This window comes from Aethalodelphis obliquidens, unplaced genomic scaffold (genome assembly GCF_003676395.1).
Source record: "Aethalodelphis obliquidens isolate GAN/ISIS:26980383/991018 unplaced genomic scaffold, ASM367639v1 scaffold40, whole genome shotgun sequence".
NCBI classification, from domain to species: domain Eukaryota; kingdom Metazoa; phylum Chordata; class Mammalia; order Artiodactyla; family Delphinidae; genus Aethalodelphis; species Aethalodelphis obliquidens.
Genome location: NW_020837984.1, coordinates 6305367 through 6333062, shown reverse-complemented (window position 1 = coordinate 6333062; position 27696 = coordinate 6305367). Strand labels below are relative to the sequence as shown.

Here is a 27696-nt window from a genome sequence, read left to right as displayed (position 1 = left end):
CAGACCTACTTGTAACTAAGTGCCTAATTTGCTATGATTTTTTAAAAAAAGAAAATCAATAAAATGTTGCCAGTTATTTATTGGAAATAACCACAGATAGCGGCCCTGATAGGGTGCCGGTTTTAGAGAGCACACAATTGTGTAATGAATTGTAATTCAGAAGACTGTTAAATGTGAACCACAGAACCTTTCAGAGGTAATAAAGTCATTACTTTTTACACTACAGCCAACCCTGAAAAGCTTTATACACACCATTATATATAAATCATACATATATATTTCCAGAACACACATTCACCCATTTATATACCTTTTCTATATATGGACTTTTATGGAGGGATGGGAAAAATGTTTAAATTTGAAAAGCTCGGTTCCGAAAGAATCTGACTGACTCACTATTGTTACCTGAAGGGGCTTTTATTTTATTTATTTTTCAAAGGCCTCCAGTTGTACTTTTTTTCTCCCTCTCCTCACCTTCCCTCCAACCATTCTCCTCCACGTCCCGCTCCCCCCACCCCTGCCCTGCAATAACATTCTTTTGGTCGCTCCAAGGCTAGTGGAACAAGACAAAAACATAGACAGTAGTGGAAAAGAGATGCTGACCTGCTCTGAAGAACTCGTGAAAAAGGGGAAATGGTGTAACGCACACGCTACCGTGCTTTACTGCAAGTGAATCTTCCTGCTTCTTAAACAGGGTTTTAGTTTCTCCCCCCTTAAACTGGAGGAAAACAATAACAACAAACCATATTTACACAAACCCAGTCCAGCCCACATCTCTCCTAATGTTGAGCATCAAAACCTACTTTTCTTCCTTAGAGGGGCCCGAAGCTTCGCCGAGCTAGGCAAATCAGTTATTTTCTAATGGGTTTGAAACTTTATGAAGGCAACATATGAATAAACAGCCGCTGGCCGGCGCGGCTCGGAGATGGGTGCGCGCATGCAAGCCCGGGGCCCTAGCTTAAAACAATAAAGCCCCGCGCCGGGTAGGTGAATTTACGAAAACGACGTCCCTTAGACTGAGGAGGGGGAAGAGAAGACACAAGGGGTTGTGGAGCCGCTTGGAGGAGAGCGAAGGAAGGCTCCTCGCTATGCAGACACACACTCACACACGTCCACCTGCAGCTCGGAGTGTCGCGGGCCGCGGCTCTCCGCCTCCACCCTGCACCCTCCGCGCCTCCCTTGGACCTGAGTCCATTTTCCTCTCCCCCAGTGCCCTTCCGGATCTGGAATCGCAGCGCGGTCTCGGCGTCGGCGTCGGCTGAGGCTACAGGGTGGCGCAGGCAGGCGGGGAGGCTGGGAGGCGGGGGACGCCGGGGGACTTTGCGGGCACGTTTCTGAATAAACTTTCCAATCGCAGGGGGTGCTGTTGCTGTACATTTTACGTAAAACTGAAAGTATCCCACGCCAGAGTGAAGCCCGCTTTTTGACAGCAGTAGCGCGCGCGCGCGCGCATTAAAGAGACAGGGGTTTATTTCCAACAGGTCTTCCCTAATTTCCTGGGAACGTCTGCAGAAAGGCCAGAAGGGGGGCTGTGGGCTCCGGGGTGTGCGGCTCCGCCCGGGGCGTCCGGGGAGCGTGGCGCTGACCCGGGGCTGTCACCCCATCACTGTGGCTTCCCCGCTGCTCCCGCGAGCCAGTCGCTCTTTCTTCATTCCCCATTTTCTTTCCCCGGGTAACAGCACTGGACTAGTTGTGCTCTGCCTGTAAGAAACACTTTCTTGCCATTCCTCGGTGCTTTTGCAGTAGCTCTGGAGTGGGAGGGGGTGTGTCTTTCCTTGGGACCTGGCTTGGGGACCTCCCACGGCCCCGGGAGCAAGTTCCCAGGGACTGGCACTCCCGGGACTGCCCGGGCTTTGTCCTCTGGCCGGCAGCAGCTCCGTTGAGGTGGACGCCTCGGCGCCTCCCTCGCCCTGGGTCCGGGCACTCCACTCCCGGGGCGGGAACCTGCCCCGAGTCCGGCTCCCTGTTTTTTATTCCTCGGCCTTTCTCTCCCTTTCCGCGACCGTTGAGAGCCTCGACTCCCTGCTCCCAGTTGCATTCAGACCCTATCGTTTGTCGGGACGTTCAGATCCCCGGCCCCCCTGCTTGGCCTGGGGGGCGCCCTCCCGGCCCTTCGGCCCTGGTCTGCACCGCTTCCCTCGCCCTTGCCCCCTCTCTCCAGGCCGCTCGGGCTCCCGGAGGCCCCGGCGCTGCCCTTCCGGACCCGCAACCCTCCAAACTTGAGCTGGACTCTGCTTCGCCGCGCGCTCCTTCCCGCCTCCCCTTGCCTGCCGCGTAGCTGTAAGTTGGAGGCTCAGCTCTCAACTTCGGGTGATTTTTCTTTGCCATTCTCTCCTCGGGCAAAGTTTCCCGAGCGCAGCCGCGGCCTCAAGGCTTTTGCTTCGGCCCCTGGCGTCCGCACGCGGGGTGCGAGCGCGGCGGCGGCGGAGAGGGGAAGTGGGTGTGCGCACGCAGGAGGGTGTCCGGGAGCAACTCTACCTGGCTTCCCTCCGCCCGCGCTTCCCCGGCCCCTGCAGCCTCCCCGTACACTCTGTTTTTGTTTGTTTGTTTGTTTTGTTTTTTAAATTTTAAATAATCTTTCATTTTAGGGTCCGCATGCGGGGGTGGGGAGCAGGGCGCACGTCTTGCTCCCCACCCCCTCCGCCCCCGCCACCCCTTTCTTCTCTCCCGGCCACGCCGCTGCCTCGGCGCTTGCTGCGGCCACTGGTGAGCCCGCGGCCCCAGCGCCCCCTCCCCTCGGCCCGCCCCTCCCACGGGGGCCGCGTCTGGCGTCTGCGGAGCCCCCCGCCCCGCACCTCCCCCGCCCCGCACTGGCCATTGGCTTGTCCTGGTCTCTTTTTCATGTCCAGCCCCTGATGTGTGTCCATTGGTGTGAGCTTCCCCTTCCCTCCTCCCCTTCTCTCCTGCTCGCCCTGCCCATGTTTTGTGTGTCTCTGTCCATCCAGACTCCTGACGTTCAAGTTCGCAGGGACGTCACGTCCGCACTTGAACTTGCAGCTCAGGGGGGCTTTTGCCATTTTTTTCATCTCTCTCTCTTTCTCTCCCTCTCCCCCTCTATCTCTCCTCTCTCTCTCTCTCTCTCTTTTTTTTTTTTTTTGCTTAAAAAAAAAAAGCCATGACGGCTCTCCCACAATTCATCTTCCCTGCGCCATCTTTGTATTATTTCTAATTTATTTTGGATGTCAAAAGGCACTGATGAAGATATTTTCTCTGGAGTCTCCTTCTTTCTAACCCGGCTCTCCCGATGTGAACCGAGCCGTCGTCCGCCCGCCGCCGCCGCCGCCGCCGCCGCCGCCGCCGCCCGCCCCGCAGTCCACCATGTCTCGCCGCAAGCAAGGCAAACCCCAGCACTTAAGCAAACGGGAATTCTCGCGTAAGTAACCCAATAATAGTAATAATAATTATTAATAATCACAAGAGCGCGCAGGACGAGAAGCAAGAGAGAGGGGGAGAGAGGGGTGTGTGCATGCATTTAAAATTTTTTTCACGAGAAAAAACCTCCGAGCGTCGGGATAAAAGAGATTAAAGGGAGAGGGGGAAAAAAAAACCCAGTCTCATCCCATCCCGAACCATAGCCTTATGTACACTTTTGGGATAGCACGAACCTTTTAATTTTATTTAATTTTACAACAATTTGACTGCTCCTCTTTCCTGCTTTCCTCTGCTTTATTTCGCTTTTCGAAAAGGAATGCAATGATTTCCCCTCCAGTTTTGCAAAATAATGGACAATGCTGTGGATGCTAACAACTCTCGTGCAAACCTAGGGGAGGGAACTGAAGGGGAAAGGGGGGTTGCTTCCACTCGCCGTAGGAAGAAAAACGGGGGGGTGGGGAGCCCAAGTCTAAAAAAAACAATTCCCAGGGAGAAAAGAGGTGAGACTGGCCCTCGGACATCAGCGCGCTCACGGTCAAGTGTGCACCGGGAGGAAAGTAGTCATCTCCACAATAGTGAGAAAGTGGGATTCTGGGAGGGGGCCCCCGGCGTTCTGGAGTCTCCCGAGTCTGGAGAGGGGCCGCGGCGGCAGGGAGAGCTTGGGCAACCGGGAAGGATGGGAGCAGCGGCCGGCGCTGCCGCCTTTTGTTCCGGCCCGAGGTGGGTGTTTGTCCCGCTGCCTTTTGTGCCGGCTCCTCGCGCTTGCCCTCCCGCGCCGCCGCCGCCGCCGCCGCCGAAGGGCAGGAGCAAGGGACGGGGGCGAGCGGGAGAGGGAGGGAGGGCGGCGCTCTGGCCGCTGCCGCCCGGGTTGCCGCTGCCCGCCCCTCCCGGCCGAACCTCAGTGGCGGCGAGAAAACGTGAAAAATAAATAAAATAAAACAGGGCAAAATTTCTTGCCCCACAACAGAAGCCTAACGCTCCGCCGGCCGTTTTCTGCCACGCTCTCCTCTTTGGCTCCCCCATCGCCCCCCTCCCCGCAAAAATCTCACAGTCTCTAATAGAGGGGATAAAATACAATTATCCCCTTCACCAAAACCTCTTTAGTTGCAAACTTAGAGCGCCGGCGGCACAGAGAGGGAGCGAGGAACTCCCTCCTCTTACTATTTTTTGGAAGATTTTCAAAAAAAGTGGAAGTGGATTTTGATTGGGAAAAATCTCGTGTCTGAATGTTTACAAGCACCGCGTGTGCGGGAGCCTCCTGCCAACAAACAGACAGAGGACCTAGCGCGGCGCGGCAGCCCGGGAGCGGGCGGCGGCTGCGGCCGGGCCTCGCCGGGGCCTCGCCGGGCCTCGCCGCGCCCCCGCCCCGCCCGGGATCGCCCACCCGGCGCCCGCCGCCCGCCCGCTGGCACAGCGGCAGGCCGTGCAGCGACTCAGCGCCAGCCGGGTCGAGGGTCCTCTCTGACCCCCCAGCATAATGCCCAGACCTCCTCCCTGCCAACCCTACTGCGAAATCGGCTGGGGAGAAACTCGGCTTTGCAAAGCATTTTTATTTTGCAGAGCAGCCGTAAAAGCGAGTTCTGTCCGCCCCCTACCCCCGACGCCTCTAGCCCCCAGCTCGGGGAGGCGGAGAGGTCACCACGTGCTTTCCTTGCCCCCCTCCCACCGGGACAGGCCACCAGCCCCCAGCTCCTGAGCGCGGCCAAGCCAGGTGGGGGTGGGTGGTAGGTGGTACGGGAGTAGTATGTTCGAGTATGCTTTTGGGGAGTGTTCGACCCTGGGACTCCACGCACCCCTCCCTTGAGTTCTTGTCCTCTACCACGGGCCTGTGTCGGTCAGGGGACCCTTGTGAGTCTATATTGGGGGTGGGGGTGGGTGGGTAAGTGGGTTGCTGTCTCCTGGCTAACAGAATGCGCCTGGAAAGGCAGGCGGTGGGCACTTAGGAAAGTTTGGCTGCAAGGGAAAGAAAGGAATGAGAGGGCCCACCTCCTTCCCCCTCCTCATTCATGACCCTTATTTTAATTTTTGCTGCAATTTTAAAGGACCACCCTATACCCAGTTCTGTATTTTTTTAAAGGGGTGTGTGTGTTTGAGGGGGGTGCGCAGAGGGAATTGAATTTTTCACTGGGCCCTGGAACTTGTCACACACTTCGAAAGCTCCCCCGCCCGGGCACGTTGCGGGGCCCTCCCTCTCCCCACCCCCGCGCATCCCTCCCTCGCCGCTCTCCCCCGCCCCCAACTCCCCCGGCCGCGCCGGATGCGGAGCAGACGCGGCGCGCGGCGGTGTGAAGTTACAGCCCGGCCAGGTACCGGCGGGAAGGAAGGGCAGTGTTCGCAGCACTCGGGAAAGCTGGGCCCTTCTTCGGAAGGATGCATTGGGGGCTCAAAGGACGGACTAAGGCGTGCAGTCCGGTCTGCTCCCCCGTCCCCCACCCACCCTGGGCCCATCCGGAGGTATCCCAGGCTGGGTGGGTTATCCCCCTCTCGCCGTGTCTCAGGGCTGGCTTTGCGTTGAGGAACCAGTTTGAAGGGCGTGCGGTCGTCTGTCCTTTCTAATTTTCTGGGTGCGCAGGGGGGAGCGGGAGCCATTCCGGTCTTCAGGACCCCCTTCCCCTCCCCGCCCCCATCCTCCGCTTCTTGGGCTGGCTGAGCCATTCGGTCGCTAGGAGGCAGAACAAGATCAAGAAAGCTCAGCGAACTTGAACCTGTACCAGAGCCTCCCCCACCCCCGCTCTGCATTTCTCGGCCGGGAGGGAAGAGCTTTGCAAGGGTGGGGGTGGGGGAAACGGACGGTTAGGCAGAATTCCCTTTCTCCCCCCTCCCTCCCATCACCCCTTATGTCTTTGTTCTTCATTTTGACTTTAAAAATGCTTCTTGCCAGGGCTGCAGAGAAGCGCGCGGCCGACACCCCCGGGCTCCGGGAGTGGAGCGGGGTGCAGTTTTCGTTCTCTTTCGGGCGGGCATTTTTGGTAGGGAGGAAAGGGGAGTGCGCGCTCTCCAGCTTCGGGGCAAGGCCAAAGGGCGGGATCCGGCAAGTTTGCACTTAGTCTTCAGGTTCACTTCTTCCACCCCCTCACCCCCATGCAAAGCACGGACCGAGGCGGCCACTGCGGGCTTGCAGGGCTGCTCTGCAGCCCGCCCCCCCCCCCCCCCTCACCGGCTCCTCCGCCTCCTGCAGCTCTCGCCTTGAAGCCCGAAATCACAACAATAGTAATAGTTATCATCATAATGATGCGGGCAAGCGGCGTCATTAATAATGAATAACCGCAGCAGCCGCCGCCGCGCTGCGCACACCGGTGCCGGGAATTGCGGGAGAAAGGCATTTGCAGAGATCCCTCAAAGTAAAAAGTGTGAGCCTCTGGACACAGAATGAATTTCAGGACCCGCGCTTTTGGTGTGTGCGTTGATACCGAGACAGCACCAGGTTAACCTGCCGAGTTTTCCAAGCCTCACTTCCCAGTTCTCCAACTGGTGGTCCTGGGGAACCGTCGTCACCCCGCGGCCACGCAGGACCGCCGTGGAGGCAGCAATCGGGTCCCCAGGCTGCCCGCCGCCTCCCGCCCCGGGTTCCCGGCCCCACGGCCCCGCGGCAGCCGCTGCACGTGTTCCCAGCGAGCGCGGCCGGAGCCTGCGGCCAGCACGCTGCTCGCTTTGTGCCTCAGAGTCCCGGCGCCCAACTTCACTTTCCGCACTGCCCACCCCCGCCGGCCCCCCTGCCCCCGGCCTGTCGCCCCTGCCTTCGCTTTTGTTTCTTTGCTTTTTTCTCTCTGCATTTCAGCCTCGGTTTGCTTCCTTACCCTGTTAAGACAATCAAAGGGAAGGACTTGGAAAGCAAACTTGAAGGCAGAGCTCTCTTTCCCCCTCCCCCTCCCCCTCCCCAGCAGCCCTCGTTTCGCTAGCTCCTTCCTCCTTCCCTACATTTCTTCTAAGGCTTTTTTTTTTTTTTTTTTTTTAAATTTATTCCTTTGCAACTGCAGAGAGAGGAAGGAGATCTCAGTCAGCCGCTGGGGCATTGAGACGTTTCAGTCAGTCTTGCTGTTTGAACGCAGAAGCATTTTATTTTCAATTTCTTTTCCCCCTTGTAGAGAATTCGCGGCTAATTATTATGATTATTTGCCCACTCCTTTCCACTTCAATCCTGGACTCCCCGCTTTGTAGCCAGAGCTTAGGCCGGAGCTTAGAAACGGTGGTTGTGTGGGAGTGAAGGAGGATGGAATTGAATTGAGGGAGGGGGTAAAATGGCTGAGGTTAGGAATGTTTTTAGGGAAAGGGGAATTTGCATTAAAATACAGAGAAATTATCAGAGCCCAGAAAGGAAATGTTGATTGCCACTGAGAAAAGATGTCAATGCAAATCAGTAGACTACAGCAAGAGAATTGTATTTTCATATTTTCTTTGTGCCCCACTTCGTCTGATTTTTAATAATATAGTAGCAATGATAAAACATTTTGGTATTTCTCTGAACATCACTAGCCAAATGTTTAGCAGGGAGCCTGATGTTAACCGTATTTCATACATTAGGATATAATTCTTGTTAATTAGCAATAATTTATGTTAAGAGCATAGAAAATGTTGAGGTTATAGGTTTTATATCTGTACATTTGATCATCTTGTTATTTTCAAGAACTTTGCCTCCTATAAAATTAATTAGGTGAAATGTGGAGGTGTAATCAGCAACCTCTGAATTACCACTTCATTTCCTGGTTTTGATTGTAAATCAGTTCAGTCACTACATTTAGAAGACTTTAACCAAGTCTGTTTTGTACCACATTACCTTTAACTGTTTGATAACTAGGGGAATATCTCCTTTTGCTCCCAAATAATATTTCCATTTTCAGAAATGTGTCAGGGCTTGGGAATAAAAAACAAATCTTAACGGTGGAGTTTAAAAACATGTTTTTGTGCAAAGGTTCTATGTACTACTAACTTTAATAAAATGAAGTATTTTTCCGGAGTCTTTCTTCAATCTGTAAACCTCAGAACTTGTAGTTAATGCTGACCAACAACAACAAAAGCCACATTTGTTAATGTGTACTTAAAATTCTTAATTCACATAGGAGGGATCTTGGAGAATGACTTCCTTATTCAGTTCCTCACTTGGTCACAATGAAAGCAAATAGGAGAAAAATGATATAGAAGCACAATGCAAAAGCTTTCTGTTTGTCTCCTTTTATTTGAAAAGTATGCCTGTGTATTTATCTTTTGGTCAGTATGTTGGGCACAGAAATATAAGTGCTTACTTTGCTGTCTTTATTAGTAGGAATATAACCTTCATATTCCTGTGGTGACCTTATGTTAAATTAGGAGGAGTACCAGAGGCTAGAAATTATGACATGTCCTACTTGAGCACAGGTGCAGCTAGGCAGGGCTCTCTCAATATTATTTCACCCAGCACATCTGGGAGTTACTCCAGATCTTCCCCCTCAATATTCAGTCTGGATAGGGTTGAAATAAATTTAACCTGAGTTCACTGGATTTTTGCACTTTATCAAAATCTGTTCCAATATTCTACACTCAAATTAAAATCTATTTTTTGATTCTCTGTGGCTTTAAGTTCATTAAATGTGAAATTGGCAGCTTGCTAAAGAAGGTCAGACTGATTAACTGTTTAAGACTTGTACATTATCTGCTTCAGTTTTATTAACTGGCAGCATCCTGGATATGTTTCATATTTTGTAATTTTGTGTGTGTGTGATAGAGTAAGCATAAGGTTTCAGGAGCAGAGACTTACCAACTCTCTTTTCCCCTTTGGAAGTTTAAAAAAATGATAGAAGCTGTTCAAATAGATGCTGGAGTATTTTGGTGCACGGTTAAAAAAAAAAAAAAAGGAAACAGGAATGAAAGACATATCTACCTTGTTATACCATCCGCTGGTGATTATGTGTGCAGAAATAGTCCCATAATGAAGCGTTCTGGAGCTCATTCAGAAAATTAGACAACTTTGACAACATTAGGCAAAGTATTTCAAGTCTAAAGAAAGGACTTCTCAGCCTTGATCTGAAATGTGGCGTTTGCTTGACCATTCTGATTTTTACGTGATGGGGGCCACCAACTGCAAACATGTTTAGAATATTTTAGACATTCCTTTCTTCAGAATGAAAAAATGACTAATTGGCTTATTTTCTTAAGTACTCAAAAGTATCCCATTTAGCTAATGTGTCTGAGAAGAATTGCCAGTGAATTTGGTATTTCTTTGATTTTGTGGCACTGCTGAGAGTGAGATCAGAAAGGTTTTTGGCACTGTGAATTACGCTGCGTTATGATTATTATTTAGATCTGTTTCACAGGTGAATGCAGTCTTTTTCTTATTACGGCAGTGTAAATGTGGCACATTTTCTGTGTGATGTAGTAGCTTTCTAATTTATGAAGCCATGTCTCTGTATATTTAGAGTATATATGTTCACACACAAAGGGTGTGTGTGTGTGTGTGTGTGTGTGTGTGTTTATTCACCTCTCCTTTTATTCTTGGGCACAATAGACAACTTACTCTATATGAAAAAGAAACAAATTTGGTTTCAATCCATGTTTTTACCAGGTTTTTTTGGGGGTAGTTATTATTTAAGCTTACTTTATGTTGCCGCATTAACTATTTATTTAACAGTCACATTCTTTCTAAACTTACAAACCAGAAACATTTGGGGTGTGTGTGTGTGTGTGTGTGTGTATGTGTATGTGTGTGTGTTTTCTCTGGAAGTATGCAAGTCAGGCAGTTTTCTTTAAATATATGATGATTTGCCTCATTGATAAATTTGCTTTCTTGTTGACAGTTTCCACATCCGTGTACATTTTATACGCTCACATTTTTCTGGGCATTAAATGGAGGAGGCTAGAAACCCTTTACATAATGTGCTGGGATGGAATGGGGTTGAGAATGTATTTCCCCGTATTCTTTCCTTTCTGGCACTCTAATAATTGTGCTTTTGTTTCTTCAACCACAGCCGAACCTCTTGAAGCCATTCTTACAGATGATGAACCAGACCACGGCCCTTTGGGAGCTCCAGAAGGGGACCATGACCTCCTCACGTGTGGGCAGTGCCAGATGAACTTCCCATTGGGGGACATTCTTATTTTTATCGAGCACAAACGGAAACAATGCAATGGCAGCCTCTGCTTAGAAAAAGCTGTGGATAAGCCACCTTCCCCTTCACCAATCGAGATGAAAAAAGCATCCAATCCCGTGGAGGTTGGCATCCAGGTCACGCCAGAGGATGACGATTGTTTATCAACGTCATCTAGAGGAATTTGCCCCAAACAGGAACACATAGCAGGTAAATGAGAAGCAAGGAGAAAAGCTGTTTGCATGTTTTCTTTTCATTTTCAGAGGCGCTGTAGCCAAGCACTAAGGAGTGGTGAAGTGCTTTCTGTATTTCTCCATGTGACTGTCCATGACAGCCCTGTAATGTTAAAATAAGCATTCTTATTGCTTATGTCCAGAACACATAAAAATAAATATTTTCCACTTCACCGAATCAAATGTAGGCAGAATAGGTTACACACACCTGATACCCTCTCTCTGGATCTGCTGATTCTGAATTTCTTTCCTTTTCTCTCCCCTTCTCATTTTTAAGTGTTGAACCTTACTACACCTAGCCCAGTTTCCAAGGTCCATTTCCAGCCTTGGTGACAAGTCAGAGGCAAAGTGGCTGTATAGGCATTTGTAGTTCAGCCAGTGACCTGTTTGAGTCAGAATACTTGATCAGACGTCCCTAGGGGTGCAGTTTGTTCTCGATGTTTCCATGAAGTTGGGTGGGCTGGAAGGGCATTTTGGAGGGGCTGGAAAGAGTTAACTGAGTTTCAGGGCTAGCCTTGGATCCATATTGGCTGTCAGCCCGTATGGGGCTGTAATTAAACACAGCCCCGTGGTGGGATGACACCGTGACCTTGACTTTAAGATGCCATTTTCGACTGGCCAGGCCAGAGTAGAGAGGGCAGTTGCTGAAACGCACAGACATGCTTACTCGAAAAGTTTAAGGGCATGTTGGAAATTTCAAAAGGTTGGTTTGACAGGAACGGCTGCTCCCTGCAGCCTGCCTCCTCAGCTAAATGATAAATGCTTCTCTGTGCTCTCTCTTGTCTCTGATGTGGTTTTGACAGATGTATCTTGATTTTGTTTGTGGTTTACACAACCACATGTCACCCTTACAAATGTCCAGTGCAGACTTCCACTGTTTCTGCTATAACATAATGTAAAAATTCTCTTGGAAAAATATATACACACGTTGAACAGCTCTGCTTCCTTTGGTTAATTTTAGCAGAAAGGTAGCTAGGGGTGTGGGTTTCTCAACAGCTCAAGGGAAAAGGAATTAATGGCTAACAGAGGGACTTAAATCCCCACTCTAAGTGATAAACAGCAACACTATACAGCGACCCTTAAAACATTTTTAAAAATGAAACAACGGTGATTTAATGTCCAAGATGAAGTGAATGCAGATTCTGTGGTAACAAAACCGGCATGCCTGTCGGTTGGTCACTCCCCTCTATTTCCCCTGCTGCTGCCCCCAAAAGGCAGAGGGTTTGTTCAGTTTTAGGAAGGGTAGTGCATAGAATCAATTGATTCATTGGAACTTGTCCCTTCAACCTAGTTTGACCACAGAGTTGAACTGTAGTGGGTCAGTAGTCCAGAGGGGATTAAATGTCGTATTATTTCTCCTCCCCCCCTCTGGAATTTGATCATTAAAATCAAACGTGGCATTTTTTCTTCCTCTTTTTTTTTTTTTTTTTTTTTTTTAATGCTGCCTGCAACAACACTCAGATACTTTTCCTTTAGTGAAATGAGAAATCTGCTGCCAGGGAAGGTGCATTCACAAAATATTTTTCTCGAATCCACCACATGTAGCTTATATGACATGCAGGTTAAGATTTTATCCACCCCCTCCCTGCCCCCCAGCAGGATATGGCAATGACCATTTCCATGTGCTGTCTTGTGACTGGAAGGAAAATGAACAGAAGTGTAAGGCATGATTAATGAAGCAAGAGCAAGCGGAAGGGGATTTGTCGTCTTAGGAGATCCAAAGCCTTTCTAAATCACCAAATATGGAGTAACACTTGCGTGATGTAACATCGTATTTACATATCGAGCTGCTCGTTTAAAAGACAAAACACAGTGTCTGTCAAGCAAGAATTAAAACCACACTCCTTACTGAGGTCCCAAGTAGGTTACTCAGTCTCAGATTAACCAGCTTGAAAATTCTGTGCCTCTGTACTTAGAGGAGAAATCTAAAAGCTGGGGGGAAGGCTCTCTAGTGAAGGCTTTTCGCTGTCCCAGTTGTAAATCTACGTAGGGAAGAAGAAGAGATATTTTCCTTAACTCTCTGGTTGTCATAAAGGTTCTTTTTTTTTTAAGGACTAGTGCAGTAAGAGAGCTCAAAGAAGCCCCCCAAAAAGCACATTTAAAATATGTTTTATAGGGCTAATGCTAAGTAATTACACTGAGATGAAGAGCTACTTAAGCTATCTGAGATACTCAGTGGGTGCACCAGTGCTGCGACCCAGGTGAGGTAAACCTTTCATTCACGAATAATTACAAAGTCTTGATTCCTTTCATTGTGTGTAATCACCTGTTCCCACCCTGGAATTGGCTGAACGTAAATAGCGTGGTCGCATCGCAAAGCGAGATGTCAGTAACTAGAGTCACGACTTTTCATAATTCACGGTAATGAATTAAGGAGTTTCCTATGGTGAAATTAACGTTCTGCCATCGCACGTAAATTAAGATGCCCTGGCCCTTAGGTGCCTCTGAAGCGAAGTTCTGGAAGACGGCTGTGTATTCCCAGCCCATTTCTCTAGAGCACGTCTTCACAACTCCCAAGTCTGCTTTTCTTTTTACGGTGAGGAGGGAAACAATAAGAGTAATCATTCAGTAGATATTTGAATTGTGTCACAAGAAGAAAGGAGGAGCAATGCTCTGTATTAGGAAAGAGGTATATTGATGAATCTCTAGAAGAATATGTTTGGCAGCCATATAAGAGGTAGTTATTTAAATAGGCTGTGTAGGAAAGGCCTTATTAAAGTGCTGTAAGTTGGATGTGAGCTTACTGTGTGCTCTGTGCTGTTTTATAGGCAGGAAGCTGGAATCAAACAGTGACAGATCTTCTTCCTGAGATAAATAAAGCTTAGAATTTGGGGCTTTCACACAGGAGATTGAGTGTCCTTTAAAACTTCAGTAAGATGGTGTGGGTTTTGGCTGTACATAGGCCTCTCAAAGCCGAGTATTTTTTAGAAAGGATGATTTTTACCTGATTGAATACACACGTATATGTTGATCAGGTTTTTTTTTTTTTTTCATTTCATTCAAAATATTGTGTGACTGTGATCCACTGAGACCACTGAAGTCGTACTAATTTAACTGGAAATGGGCAGGTTATATTGTGCAGGGCCCAGTTCATCAATGTTATGTGTCAGATATCCACCATCAGATATCAGCAGCCTTTGACTGGCAGTCAGGGCTTTTAATTAGGGTTTTGTTTTGTTTTCTAGACTCCTGTTTTATGAGGGGGAAATATTCATTGAAATTAGTGACTGTGGAGCTGCTGTTCACTTATAGAAAAGGCCAAAAAATATTATCCCACAGTGTCAGCTTTGAGGTTTTGGCTGTTGCACATAGAAATCTTTAAATTAGGGTTGGGCTGTCATAAAGTTAGCTTTTTGAGAGAATGGGAGAAAATATGATTAGTCCTGTAAAGTGTAGTGAAGTCTCTTGCTATTGATATATAACATTTTTTCTCTTTAAAATCATGAACATAGACATTGATGTCAGGGCATTGAAAAATTATTTGCCTAGACAATACACCTCATACCCAGATAATAATATGTAAGCCAGAAGCTCTGTGAGAGGAGAAATACTAATTCAATCCAGAAATATATAAGCATGTTACTTAAAGGTAAATCAAGTATAACATACTCATGCTTTTTAGAATTTAGAAACTCAACTTGCCTTTTCTTTTTGTACCCATTTGAATTCTTTCTTATCTCAGACTGAACTGGAAGATGTACTTTATGGTATAATTGTAAATGAGACTATAAATTATAGTATCCTATTATAACCTCTTATTTTTCATTTCTCTTTATTTGTGTGATTCTGAATAAAAACCACTGACTTCTGAAGTGAATTTTTAGCATGGCAGCTAAAACAAACAAACAAACAAACAAAACCCCAGTTTACTGGTGAACATTTATTTAACCTTCACATCCAGAGACTAAAGAATATTGTTTCCTAATAAATACCTAGGATTTTCATTGGGAGCCTGTGTTTGTGGGACCATTACCCAAAGGCTCATGTTCATGAGACTGGGAGTCCTATATACAAGATGTATTTGTAAATAAGACAGAGAAAGGTTGTGAACTGGCAGCTTGGATGTTTTGTCAAAGTACAATGTGAGAGAAACTCTTTCTAAGACAAATTGTAAATAGAACTGTCACAGCGATTGCATGATTGAGCCGCAGAAGTGTCTTACAATTGTTGGCATTGTCAGAGGACTTTTGAAAGCTTAATTAAACACAGTGGCCCGCATGGCTGCTAAATTTACTTCGGCAAGCCAAAAAGAAAAAAAAAATCTACAATGTGGAAGATCCCAAAGATCCCAAAGTTCTTCCGACGTTACCCTTTCCGTGACACAGAAAAGATGCATTGTGCATTTTCCTAGTTGTCTTTTATAAATAGTTTTGAGAATAGGGCCACGTGATATGAAGATCATCCTGTGTGTGATGTGGAGATTGTGTTAGTTTTTCTGTCTCCTGCTGTTACAGACAGTTAATGTAAAAATGGCCTTCTATTGGAAACACAAATATGTATTCACTTCAAGAACAGGAGCAGAGGGGGAAAGTTTCCCTCCCATTCTCTGTGTTTATTCTAGGAAAGCTTAAAAAACAGTGCTGTAATTTCTCAAATCACCCAGTTCCTCGTTGTATTGCAAGTTGTGCCTTTTACTTTTAAAGGATCTGAAATCTGTTTTGCACACCTTTCTCCTGGTGAATGTGGCATTTAATTGTGGAGCTGCCCATGGGCTGGAAAATGCAAGTGAGCATAGACACGTGCAGGCAGCGTCAGGACAGCAAACTTCAAGCTCAGGGAAGAGGTGAATTGGATGCATATTAATGGCACATTTTAGAATCCTGGAAAATCATTGTTGTCACACTGCAGCCTTAGTGCAGTTTGGCTAATGTGTGTGTGGGGGGGTACTAAATTGAAGTATGTAACAAACGTGCAAATCCTAGGGAAGCATTTTTCAGAATTTTGTGATTTCTTAGTGAAAGTATTTCAAAAAGGAGAATAGGTGAATGGTGGCCTTGTACACTAGTCAGTGAAAAAAAGAAGATAGTTCGGCTTTCGTTTGGGGGGAAAATATGAAATTTTAACTGAAGTAGCACAGCTAGGGAGATGCACCGAGATTGCGTCACTTGATGTTAATTTAATCTACTCCGGTTGCTCTGTTCACACCCTTATTGCACAAAGAAATCATTTGACAAAATTTACCCGAAGCCCAAATCTGTTTTTACATACAGTAGTACCAGCTTTGTGCAATAAAAGTCACTTAGCATCAAACTGGACCCAGCCTGGCACCTTGCCACTTTTTTAGCAAGAGATTTAATCACCAAGGATCTTTAGTACCTTTCTGCTTGTTCAGATTTCATTTGGGTCATGGTTATGTCAGCAGTGTTGTTATTACAAGGATTAAAAAAAAAAAAGATTTAAACGTAGGGCCCATTTTTAACACTATCTCAAATCGAACAGGTTTTAATTTTATGTGTCAATTTGGAGGATATTAATAAAGTTCATAAAATATATTCAGACTATATAATTTAATGGATAATGACTAGTATTTTTATTTGTAATACCAATAGAAAATTGGCATCGTATCCCTCCCTCCTCTGTTCTGTCCTCCTACCCAGGTAAATAAGCATCCTTAAACTGCTTCTCCCCTTTACTCCCAGGGGTTAGAGCTCTGGCCAATATCAGTAAATTTACCATTGTAATTTGCCATGTAGTTTTTACAACAATGACCTAATTAATTTGAGCACGGACCATATTATTGCTAGTAGAGTCATTTTCTGTCACAAACTTAATTTCTAGGAAATGTAACCTGATGAATAAGAATGCTTGAGCTCTCCACATGTGCTCCTAAAGACCAAAGGCAGATTTAAAATAATAATTAAAAAAATGCCAGCATTATTAAAGCTAGTATGCTTGATGCCAAACTCAATTTGAAGCCAGTAAACATCAGACTGTATTTCTAATCAGTTTTAGAATGTAACGTATTCCGTATTGGGTTCACTGGAATTTGTCTCTCCGCTTTTTACTGGCCAGCTGCACTCCCTATGCATTTTTAAAACATTTCAGCAAAGGCTTTTGCTGTTCTTAGCAGGGTTAGTAACTTAGGGTCTATTTCTGAGCTCATTCGTCATTCTGCGATGGCATTGAGTTAGGTTGGCAAGGGAAGGATTGGAGGCATGGGGGGGTGGTGAGGTCACTTGTGACCCCAGCAGGGAATAGGTGAGCTTCATTTGCCTTTACAATAGGCGCACAGCTACTGCACCTTGGAAGATCTCTCAGGTGCCGCTCAGATGGGCGCATGTAAATGCCCTGTCAGATGCGGAGCTGGAATATTAATGCTTCTTCCACCAGCGCACCATAATAAAGCTGTACACAGCCAGCTTAGTATGCAGCTAGTCTGGGGAATTGTGTAAACTTAGATAGCCCAGTGTGAAAGACAGCAATGTAAAAATGCTGGATATGCCACAGTTTCCATTCTTGTTCTCCTTTGATCTATAGCAAAATGAAAACATCATCCTTTCCTCCTCTTGGAGTTGTCTCCCCGACTCTGCCACCTCCCAATCCCCCACCCGAATTTTTTTGCATGTTCTGGTATGGAGAAATGCGACATAATTTGTTTCATATGGTTAATTACAGGCATTTGAATATTTAAAATTTTAAATAGCCACAGTTCCAGGTTTTCCTGTTAAAAGTATGTGATTTGAACAAAGGGAGTACAGTGTAAATATTTGTGGTGATTTGCAACACCCCTCTTTCCCCATTAAACACACACACGCACACGCGCACACACAGACATTCAGTTTAAATCTAGCGCTGACTTAAAGGACCTCTGTACCTTCATTTGTACTTTTTTTTTTTTTTTAACCAACTCTCAACTGGAACTCCATTAAAATATTTTACCATTATTTTTGAGTCCACTGTTGCTTGAGGTTTTAAAGAGGATTTTTATAATGTGTTCATTTAAGAGTATCAACAGCTGTCAGAACCAGTTGTGGTAAATCCACAAAACATACAAAGAAAAATACACACGTTTCCTGAAACAAAACACTCTGGAAAAATAAGCCGCCAAGAACTGGCGAATGAGAAGTTTGCAGACAGGGCACCGGAGCGTTTCACCTCTCGGTTCACCCTGGAGACTGATGTGATCGGATCTGATGCAATGCCGCTGGAAGTCTTACCTGCACAGGTTGCTGCTCTGAGCTAGCACCCTGCACAGGGGCTAGGCCAGGCCACAGCTTGCTCCCACTCTGCCCTCCTTTTTTCTTTTTGATCTCTTTAGATAGATAAAATACCAAGTTCTTGGTGTGCTAAACAGCAAATTATACCCACTGAAGGTGAGATGATTAGGTTTAAACTTCCTCTAAAAGAGGAGAGAAGACGCCGTGCACACCCTTTTCCAGATAGGGTTGTCAGCCTGTTATTCAGAATTTAATCGGCCCCGCCAGGGAATTCCCAGTGGGGACCTGGAGCAGGCATGTTGGTGAAGGGGATACCTGGGGACCTGTGGTCACTCACAATGAGTTTCTGTGTGTATCTTTGCTGTTGTTAGCATTGGCAATGAACAATTACACCTACCATTTGATTTTAGTTTTAGATAGAGGTGAGTCCACTGATTAAAAACTACCATTAAAATGAAGAATGGAATTATTGTGAAACCTGCAAAGGTGCTTTCAAAAAGAACACAGGTGCTGTGGTGTCCCCCCTTTCTCCACTTTCTATTTTATTTTGGAACTTTCTAAAAAACACAGGGAAGCCTTTTGCTGAGCATGGGGGCATTTACATTTATATTCATCAGTTCATCTTCTTGATATGTAATGATGCATAAAAAGCTGCAGAAAAAAAAATCACATCTGTCAATTTTTAGGGAAATAAGGTGTAGCTTGGATTCTTACCTTAACTGGAGCACAGGGTACTACATGCCACGTCTGCTTTTTAGGTTTTAAATATGGAGTTTCTCTTTGGGTCAAAAAAAAAAAAAAATATCTGAAGCATTTCCTTTAACCGACTCAGGGGATACCACGATTTCGTGATTTATTTACATTTCGGGGCCGCTTACAATGAGCCATTTACTGCTCATTTTAGCCCCCTCTCCCAAGTCTTTGAGTTCATCGTTAAAACAATGCATTCACCAATGTTAAATTTTAAATTTCATGAGTGTCTCTCTCCTACTCCATCCCATTCTAAGATTTAAAAAAATTATTCTTTTACATTTAAAAGTGAACACTGGCTACTGAAGAACGATTTAAAGGCTGAGAAAAATTTTAATAATAAATCGTAACCTTCTCACGTTATGTTTTTGTTATGTTAAGGGGGAAAAAATCAATAAGGAAAAATTTAATTCTGATAAAGATACTCTTGGATCTTTGAAAACAACTGCTGTCCTTTTAACTAAAACATTTGAGCAGCTTCAAAGACTATGTATTTCTTCTGATCTTAGAGCTGTGTGACTGGTAGCAAGAAAGAAAAAAAAAATCTTATTCTACATACAAGTGGATTGCTTAACAAGTCTGCACAGACACGTACTTGTTTGTACAATAGAGATAAAAATTCCTGTATAAAAATAATTCAGCTGCTGACAGCAGGCATTGTTGTTGGACCTGTCTTTTGTGCTTGTCCCAGCTCCGGGCCCCCTCCTCCACTATCTGCTTGGGGCAACTTGCTGCCTGCAGACTCCTGACCAGAAGTTAATTGCTGTATATTAAATATATAGGTATTGTATCCAAAGAGGAACGTCTCAAGCCTTCCTGTATGCATTCCACTCTACTTTCTGCTGTGACTGCGGCACTGCCAGCAGAGGGGTGGCAGGCAAACGCTCTAATAGGGAAAATGACTTGAAGGCAGTTAGGGGAAATTTGGCCTTCAAGTCCCATTTGCTCTGCAGTGTAGCATCGGTTTCTAAACTTTTGTTTTTAATCTAATTCTGATTTACTCTGTCACATCCCATATCAACCTTCATTGAACTCTACTCATGTAGAGTAACATTAGTGTCAGATGGAATTGGTCAGGACTGCAGACCTGTGGTTCCTACAGATGGTCGTGAATGTGGGTTCTGTGCAGCTTTGCATCCTGTTCTTTCTAACAAACGTTAAAATGTGGCACATTTCTGAGCAGGTCCCATGGGTAAGATAGTCAAGGAATCGGGGATAGTACCTGAGGTTTTCTCCCTTCCCTCTCCTCCTCTTTCCCACTTCCTTGATATACGTACATTTTGGGTAAGATCAACTCCAGGAAAACATCTGAGGCTGGGGCGGTGGAGAAAGGGGGAGAAGGGTGGCAGAGAGAAGCTACTGGAATATTTTCAGTGGGGGTTCAAACACAGTCACCAAAGCAGAGAGCCCTTTGGGTCCAGCTTTGGAGCAATAAGCACGGGCACGTGGTCCTTTCAAAGCTGTTATTCTCAGTCTGACTTGTCCAGCATCTGAGAAAGGGTTTACATATAACCTCCGTGCTTTGACCTGGATTGAGTGTTTGGGATGGCAGTGGGGAAGACTTTCACTGGGAATGCTGTCACTAGAATTTCTTGAATGTCCTGAGGGTAGTAAGGTATGTGTTAGCATTCAAGGTGTGAGTTAGTTAGGTTCTTCTCCAGACTGGTAACTGGGAAGCGTGAAAATCCAAATTCCCACGATGCTCTCTAACGACTGGGGTTGGGGGGTGGGGTGGACACCCTAACTTTCTGAATGTCAGCTGATGTCTGTCTGACCTGTTCCTCTTGGGTTAAATGCTGCCAGTGCAGGAGGGGGGAACCCCCAGGAAGACACATACCCAACGACAAGATTTTCACTCCTCAGAAGTAAACCAGATCTCGTTCCTCTGCCTCATACCCTCTCCCTTGCTCTTTTCTCTTTGGAAGCAGAAACTTCTAAAATGAATGCCACTCCAAGCCGATGAAAAAGCTGTTTTTATACCATAGTGGATGTTTACACAGGAGACTCAACTTGAGGGGAAAAAGGCTTTTTGGGAGGGTGGTGGGACTTGCGTTAATCTGTTTTGTTGGAGGACTGTGCAGTATTGCCTAGGAGCAACTCTGGGCTGTTTTTGATAAATTACCATGTTTAGAGATAGGTTTGGCTCTTAAGGGCTTAGTTTTATGAACAAAGTCCGTAACGATGTTTGCAGCCTCTGTTTGTCTCTTAGCCCCTTGGCTTCACTAGAAGCTCAATGTTTAGTTTAAGCTCAGTCTGGAAGATATAACAATTTTGCATTTAAAAAATGAGGAAATCATAGGAAGAAAAACCCTTTGCTTTTTGGATGAATCTTACTGATAATTTGCTAAAGCTCATTTGAATTTTAAGCACTTCTTTAATCTTCAAAGGCTAAATTGCTTTATGAATATGCATGGTGTGGGCAGACTTCAGTTCATTACCTAGTTGTAAATTCTAATGACCATTAGGTCCTTCCAGTAATTGCGAATTGTTTTGCATTTTTGATTGGCCTATTAACATGTACATTCGGTGCACATCAGGCTGGCCTGTCAGCCTGCTGAAGGAGAAAAAAAAGGTGAAAATTGTTTATAGCACCAAGATTCTTAGATTTTCAATCTTGCAAAATTGATGATGTAAAAAAATTAAAGCCGTGTTTTTTCTTCTCAAGATTGAAAGTTCACCAAGAGATTTGACATATTTAATTTACATGATGACTTTGCACTCCTTCATTAATGCAATTTGCATATGAAGCTGTTGTTAATCACTTTTGATCATGTTTTGTGTATTAGCTGCCTCAGTGGCTCTCCTCCTCAGATGCCCCAGTAGAAAGGAGCAAAATGATGCATCTTCTTGCCAAGTTTCCTTTAGTGAATTGAGGAATTAGATGTCTAACCTTGAGTAATTACATATGTTTTATCCGTTTTCTTTTAACGTTAAGTACAGTTTGTGGAAGTGTTGGCTGGAAGTCGTTCTCATTTGGGGAGAAGACTATAAAATTTAGGTGTATGATTGAGGCACATCCAGATACGTACAGAAATATGTATGTCCCTGTTCCCTCATGCAAGTTGTCGGGCAGTTTCACTGTTAGCAGTTTGATGGCGGAGAGACTTGACTATTCCAGTGTGTATTAAGACATCAGGCTCTTTTGGAGGAGAGACGCCTACAAACTACAGACCTTTCTAACAATGCTTTGGGTCTCTGCTTTGAATAGATGGCTTTTGCACCTCCACGTCTTGGGCCTGGGTTTGGCTGACTTCTTTATCTCTTAGCTCAAGTAAGTTTTCCTGGGGCCTTCTGCTCTCAGCTGCTCTCTCTGTGTCCTCCCCTCGTCACTAAAGTAAATCGTGGTCTCTGGGCTACCGGGTACCTCCCTCAAGGTACACAAGTGCCCTGGCTGTGAAAACAAGGTGCTAACGAACGGTTTCCGATTTTTGAGAGCCTGTGATTTTGGTGTTTGCCTTTGCTGTTGAATAGCCTGTGCTGTATTATTGATGTTCGTCTTTGGTTTAGCAGTTTATCACTGGTTAACAAGCAGAATCAGAACATTGAAACTGATATTCTGATTAAAAGGAATGTTTAATGAAAGAAAATAAATTGTGATGGAAAATGAACAGTGTGTAAGAAACATAACTACAGTTTTAACCTCCGAGGGACCCTAGCACTGCCCTACCGTGACTTCTAGCCATACCATGCTAAAAGCATGCTTCAGTTCAAAGTTGTTAATATTCAGCTGGGAAACAGTATCCAGAACACAAATAAATTATTAAGTGCATGAACTTTTTAGGCAGTAAGATGAACTGATGGGGTCCATCTGTGAGATCCAGGGGCTTTTTATTTGTGTGTGTCGAGCGATTCTGCCCTCTCCGACTTCACAGCCTTTGGTCTCCGGCCAACTGCATGCATAATTGATTCCACACGCACTATCATTTTCTTGATGTAATTGCTTTACTAAGATATGATGAAATCTAATGGATAATTTGCTATTTGAAAATGGGCAAAAAAATGTTCATATTTTTTATTGGAGGGAAGGTAGTACAAGGGGGTATTCAAATGACCCGGTATTCAAGAAAACAAAACAAATCGAAAAAGGCAAAGCTAACTTAGGCAGGCTGCTTCGTTCTCGTTGGTTGTGGGTAGGAAGGTCTTTGTGACATATGGAAGCCAGTGTGTAAATCTCTCTCCTTCTATCATATCACACCCCCACCCCCATTCCTCCTCTCTCTGTCTCTCCCCCAAACTTTACAAGAAAGGGATCCTAACAAGGTAAAAAGTAAACAATTTAGTCATCACAAGCCTTATTATTCAGTCTATCCAGGAGTTTTGCCATGTCGGTTTATTTAACTTCCAGGAATGTAAACACTGACACAGCCCTAGAAGCAGCAAGAAAGATTACAGTATTAGAGTTAAAAACCCTGAGCATGGAGTAGCTGTGCTTTATACTCAGCTATAATAACACTTTACATTGAAACATAATGGTAAGTCAAAACCGACTGGAAACTTCTGCTTATATGGAGTACAAATTTCATTCTAGTAGATTGGCATCATCTAGTGTACCCAGAGTAGATTGTTATATAATGGAGAGACTGTATAGATGTCAAGTACACAAATAACCCTATAGGAAGTCGTTGAAAAGTATTAGAATTTCTTAAATCACCATTAAATTTTGTTGGTGGGACAATCTCATTAGCTTCTTCAAAATCATGTGTGGCTTTGTGTAAGTCTTTTAAAAATGTATTTTGAGGGAATTTACAGACATTGAAACATTGTTTTAATCCAAACCAGTTCAGGCTTTAGATGTACCTTAAAAAAAGTATACTGGTTTTCAAAGTACTTAAAGGGAGTGGAGGGGTAGAGAGCATATAAAGGGAATCCATCTCACTGTGGTAAACTGTTTTTCAAGCAAAGTCATAATAATGAACAACACATGATCTGAAATTTGATCAGCAAACATACACTTATGCCAAGGAATTTTCTTTCTTTTTTTCCTTTTCTTTTCTTTCTTTCTTTTTTTTTTTTTTTTTTTTTGCCGTTCACATACCAAGGTTCTGTAAATCAGTAAACCAGGCAAAGAGTAACTATTGTAAGGGGGTGACCAAATCGTAATATACAGAATGGCACAGCTAAGCTGTCTTTTTGGAAGAGACATGAACATCATCACCACTAACAACAATGACAAAAAAAAAACAAAAAAAAACAACCCTTTTTACCAAACTGGAAATGACAGAATAGTTTTAAAAGGAAAAAATTTAAAAAACCCACCCTACCTTCTGATGCTCAAAACTTCAAACTATTAATAGACCACCAGTGAGATAGACTGTCTTTGTGCCTTGAAATGCAAAATGAGGGAAATAATTAGCAGAGGAACAAAATTCTCAAAATTTGAAGAACTTCTGTGATTACTGGGGGTACAGTGAAAAGAAAATGCAAATTTTCTCCTGATCTTAATTAGATTCGATTGTGTGGTGGGTGTGTTGGATTTGGGGGGAAGGGAGGGGGCAGGGAGTGCTGGGGGTGAAGCGAGGGGCTTCGGGATGTGGAGATAGGTTAGCAGGGGCCTGGTGGTGTGGCAGCAAGGCAGCTAACAGCGCTGGTGCAGTAAATGGTGCTGATGGGGGCACGAATCCTAAGCCCTTAATTTAGCAGGGCTCATTTCTCTCTGGGTCTAGAGGATTTCGTTTGTCCTTCCAGGGGAGGAGTGGGCATTGAAGTAACAGCTTGGGCTGCCTTAGGAAGGGGAAGCAGCCTGTGGGTAACTTTTCCCAGCCACACGGGAAAGCTGTGTGAGATGTCATGGGCCGTGCTTTGTGCACCGTGGCCATCAGTCGGCCTCTCAAGGTGGCATCTGCACAAAACCCCCAGCACCAGGGCACTGCTGTAATCCCCCCCACTCCGCCCTGCAGCCAAACATGCTTTTTAGAGTTCAGTGGTGATGGTTGGCCAGAGTCCTGCCAAAGTATGTGTAGCAAGTTTCACTGGCTGGATTTCCCCTTGTGTGAAATAATAAAAGCCCTGGCTAAGGCTTCTGAATCTATTTTTGTTTCATTAATATTATTTATTATGTATTTTATTAATATTTTTAGGAGGGACTGTGCTCTCATTTGACCATTTGTAGTTGTAATTAATACATTCAGTACCGGTTGTAAAAAGTGTACTTGCATTTAATTGCGAGTCAGGATAAATTAATGGATATGATTTGAAACAAAATTCACTTAAAACGTTCTTGCAGGGAGCAAAAGAAGGGGCAGTCCCTGAATTTCATTTATTTTCTGGGTGTCTGTGCTGAGAGGGTCCAAAGGATTGTGTGGGTCTAACGGGATGCATGTATGTGTCCAAGGGAAGAGGGGGCCACAGGGGGAGCAGAAAAACCTGGGCAGGAGGAGGGGCAGCCAGGAGCTCCATTCTTTTCTTTAATTTCTGAGGTTACCGGGACGGCCTTAAGCAAAGTGGTCAAGTCCATATGCTCCCGAGAAGGTGGTAAAGAAAAGAGGTTAGTAGCAAGAGGGAAGGAGCACAAAGGGAAAATTGTACATTGGGAGCATTGCTCTCCTGGCTGTGGTGTAGCCAGACTGGTTTAGCAGACAGAATGATAGATTGTTTTGTCAAGGGTCCCAGGGTGTGCCCTGAACTTGAAGCACTTTGTTTATCTTGAATAGAAAGGGAAAAGTGCAGACATAATCGATGTCTAGTTTTTAGGAGCTCGAAAGAGGTAGGAGAACAGAGAAGAGTCGGGGAGGTGGGGGAGGTGCAGGCCTTGGTTGTGGCTGTCCATTAACAGATGAACTTGGCCGAGGGCCAAGCTTTAGATGAGAGCGTGTCAGGGCCCCAGTGCAGCCAGGCCTTTTCAGTGGTGGGGTTTTTTTTTTTTTTCCCTTTTCTTTCTTTCTTTCTTTTTTTTAAATACCTGCCGACTGTACATCAAATGCTCCCAGGTCTTTGGCTAAAGGCAAGAAAAAAAAAACATACACAGCTCAATTTTTTTTCCCTCTGAACCAGTTGAGGCTAGTCTTTTGGCTACATACACAGTTTCTATCATCTTTCCTGGCTTGCCGTTGGGAAAAAAAAGAGTTGTGATAACGCCAGTAACCCAAGGGCTGGGGATCGGAAGGGTTGGTGTGTTCAGGAGACCAGAGTGTGTGAGTGCATGTGCCGGAGTATCTGTGTGCCGAGCCAGAGAGGGGCATGGCAGGTGGGCCTGCGTGTGCAGGTAGGAAATCGGTGGGAACCCATTTTTTTAAATGGCTGCAGTTAAACTCCTCGTTGGAAGGGACCTGTGAACTGATCTGTTGGTGGCTGAGCGATATCATATACAAGCAAGGCCCAGGAAAGGCCAGGAGTGGGGGAAAAAAATGCCCTGTTGGAAGTACAGCATTTCCCAAGCAGGGCTGATGGCAAACCCATGTGTCTGGGCTCGTTTTGTTCTCGATCATCTTATCTTCTTTGGTGTGTTTCTGTGTTTTTTAGTTTATTGTGACACTATGTATTCACTTATGAGTGTTGGCAAGCAAGAGTCATCAGCCCAATAACTTCCTGACATTTTTGGCTCTTTTAATGTGCATCTTTGCCCTCTTGCCGCAAGTGGCGAGGTAATTGAATTTCCCTGTTACTCACTGGCAGGAGGCATGTTCTGGCTCCCAGCAGAGGGGCTGCTGGGGCTAACGCTGGGTCCAGAGAATTCCATGAAGGGGACACTGGGGTTTTCAAGTGGTCTGGAGGCCTGTCCAAAGTGCAGTTCACAAAATAAAAAATATTTTTTCCCATCATGGACTTGAAAAGGCACCATCGTGAACATCCACGTAAAATATGATAAAATCATGTTTACTTCCCCAGGCTGAAGCCTCACAAGGGAGGTGGATTTTCTTCCCCGTCTTCGTCTGGGAACCTATATAAACTGGGAAAATTTGGAGGTCCCTGGGCTCATCCCACAGATAACCCCCAAAACTCAGCCCAGCCCTTAGATGCTGTCTTCTCTCTCACCGAGGTTGTCTTTGTAACCTGCGTGGTAAGAAAAGGAAGAGGGCCTGAGTGAGGGGAAATAAACTCTTAAAAATACGTGTATGTCCTTTTTTTTTTTCTTTTTCCCCTTTTTAGCCTCTGTGAGTACATAGACTAAAGTGGCAAAAAAGTGCTGCCATTTCTGGTTGTGTGAGCTTGGGCACATTTCTTCATCTTTCCAAGCTCCGGTTTCCTCATCTGTAAATGGAGGCGGTGGGGGGGGGGCTGCGTGTCACAGGACCCACCTCATGGGACGTTGTGAGCATTACATGAGGATGCTTGCCTGTTTCCCCCAGTGAACACTTGAGGAAAGCTAGTTACTATTATGATTATGACTCATGGCTTACAACTTTTTTCTCCTTTAAGGACTGGGATCTCGTTGTAGTTTCTCCCTGTGTGGGGAGAGCAGGTTGGGATGAGAGAACAGGGCAGGGGAGTTTCTAAAGCGCTCACAGCCTCTTTCTGCCTCAAGGTAGGCTCCTGTGGGAAAGGGCCCTTGGGTGGAGAAAGCTCAGGAACCCTTGCAGATCTGGTGTGGTGGGGTGATTGGTGTGGGGGGGGCTTCTCTCCATCGGCAGGTCCCTCAATGCTTGGCCTCTCTCTCTCTGCAGACATGCGCTGCCTCATCAGCAGAATGTGCCTGGGTGTCTGACATAGTTGCTGTGGGTTCAGTGTCCTGCTTCACCACTGACTGGTCAGGAGGGTGTGGGTGAACCACTTAACCTCTGTGAAATGAAGACCACTCAGAGAACCTCTCTGCCAGGGTCTGTGCAAGGGGTAAAAGAGAGAAAGCATAAATACAGAGGATGCACACCGGGAGTTGCCAGTACCACACTGTGGATCCAACACATTGTTACTCTACCCCGTAGCAACCCCAGAAGGGAAGTCCTGTTAGCCCCATTTGATGGAAGAGGAAATCGAGGCTCACCAAGGGTTAAGTAACTTCCCTCCTTAAGGGCTCACGGTATTAAGGGTTCTGTCCTTTAGCCTCTAGTCATTACCGTCTGCCACCTCCTCACGAGGTCTGCCGCTTTCTGCAGTGGTGCTGGGGCACCAACTGGGTGGGAAGCTCTGGTGCTGGACGGTTCGCCCTCATGTGGGTTCTGTAGTTGAGTTTTTCAGTCTTCTGGGAAGGAG

The 27696-nt window shown here is 45.6% G+C and overlaps 1 protein-coding gene across 7 annotated transcripts in view; it reads left to right on the top strand.

Annotated features, from left to right (window-relative positions):
• The first annotated feature begins 1428 nt into the window (after positions 1-1428).
• The window catches only part of BCL11A (BCL11 transcription factor A), a 99450-nt gene continuing 73182 nt past the window's right edge, over positions 1429-27696 (top strand). For 2 of the 7 annotated variants that reach the window (XM_027131758.1, XM_027131754.1), the window contains exons 1-2: positions 2724-3373; positions 10311-10640. In XM_027131758.1, coding sequence (XP_026987559.1) covers positions 3319-3373; positions 10311-10640 — 385 coding nt within the window. In that variant the 5' untranslated portion in view covers positions 2724-3318. The other 5 variants (XM_027131755.1, XM_027131752.1, XM_027131753.1 and 2 more) reach the window with 4 other exon arrangements.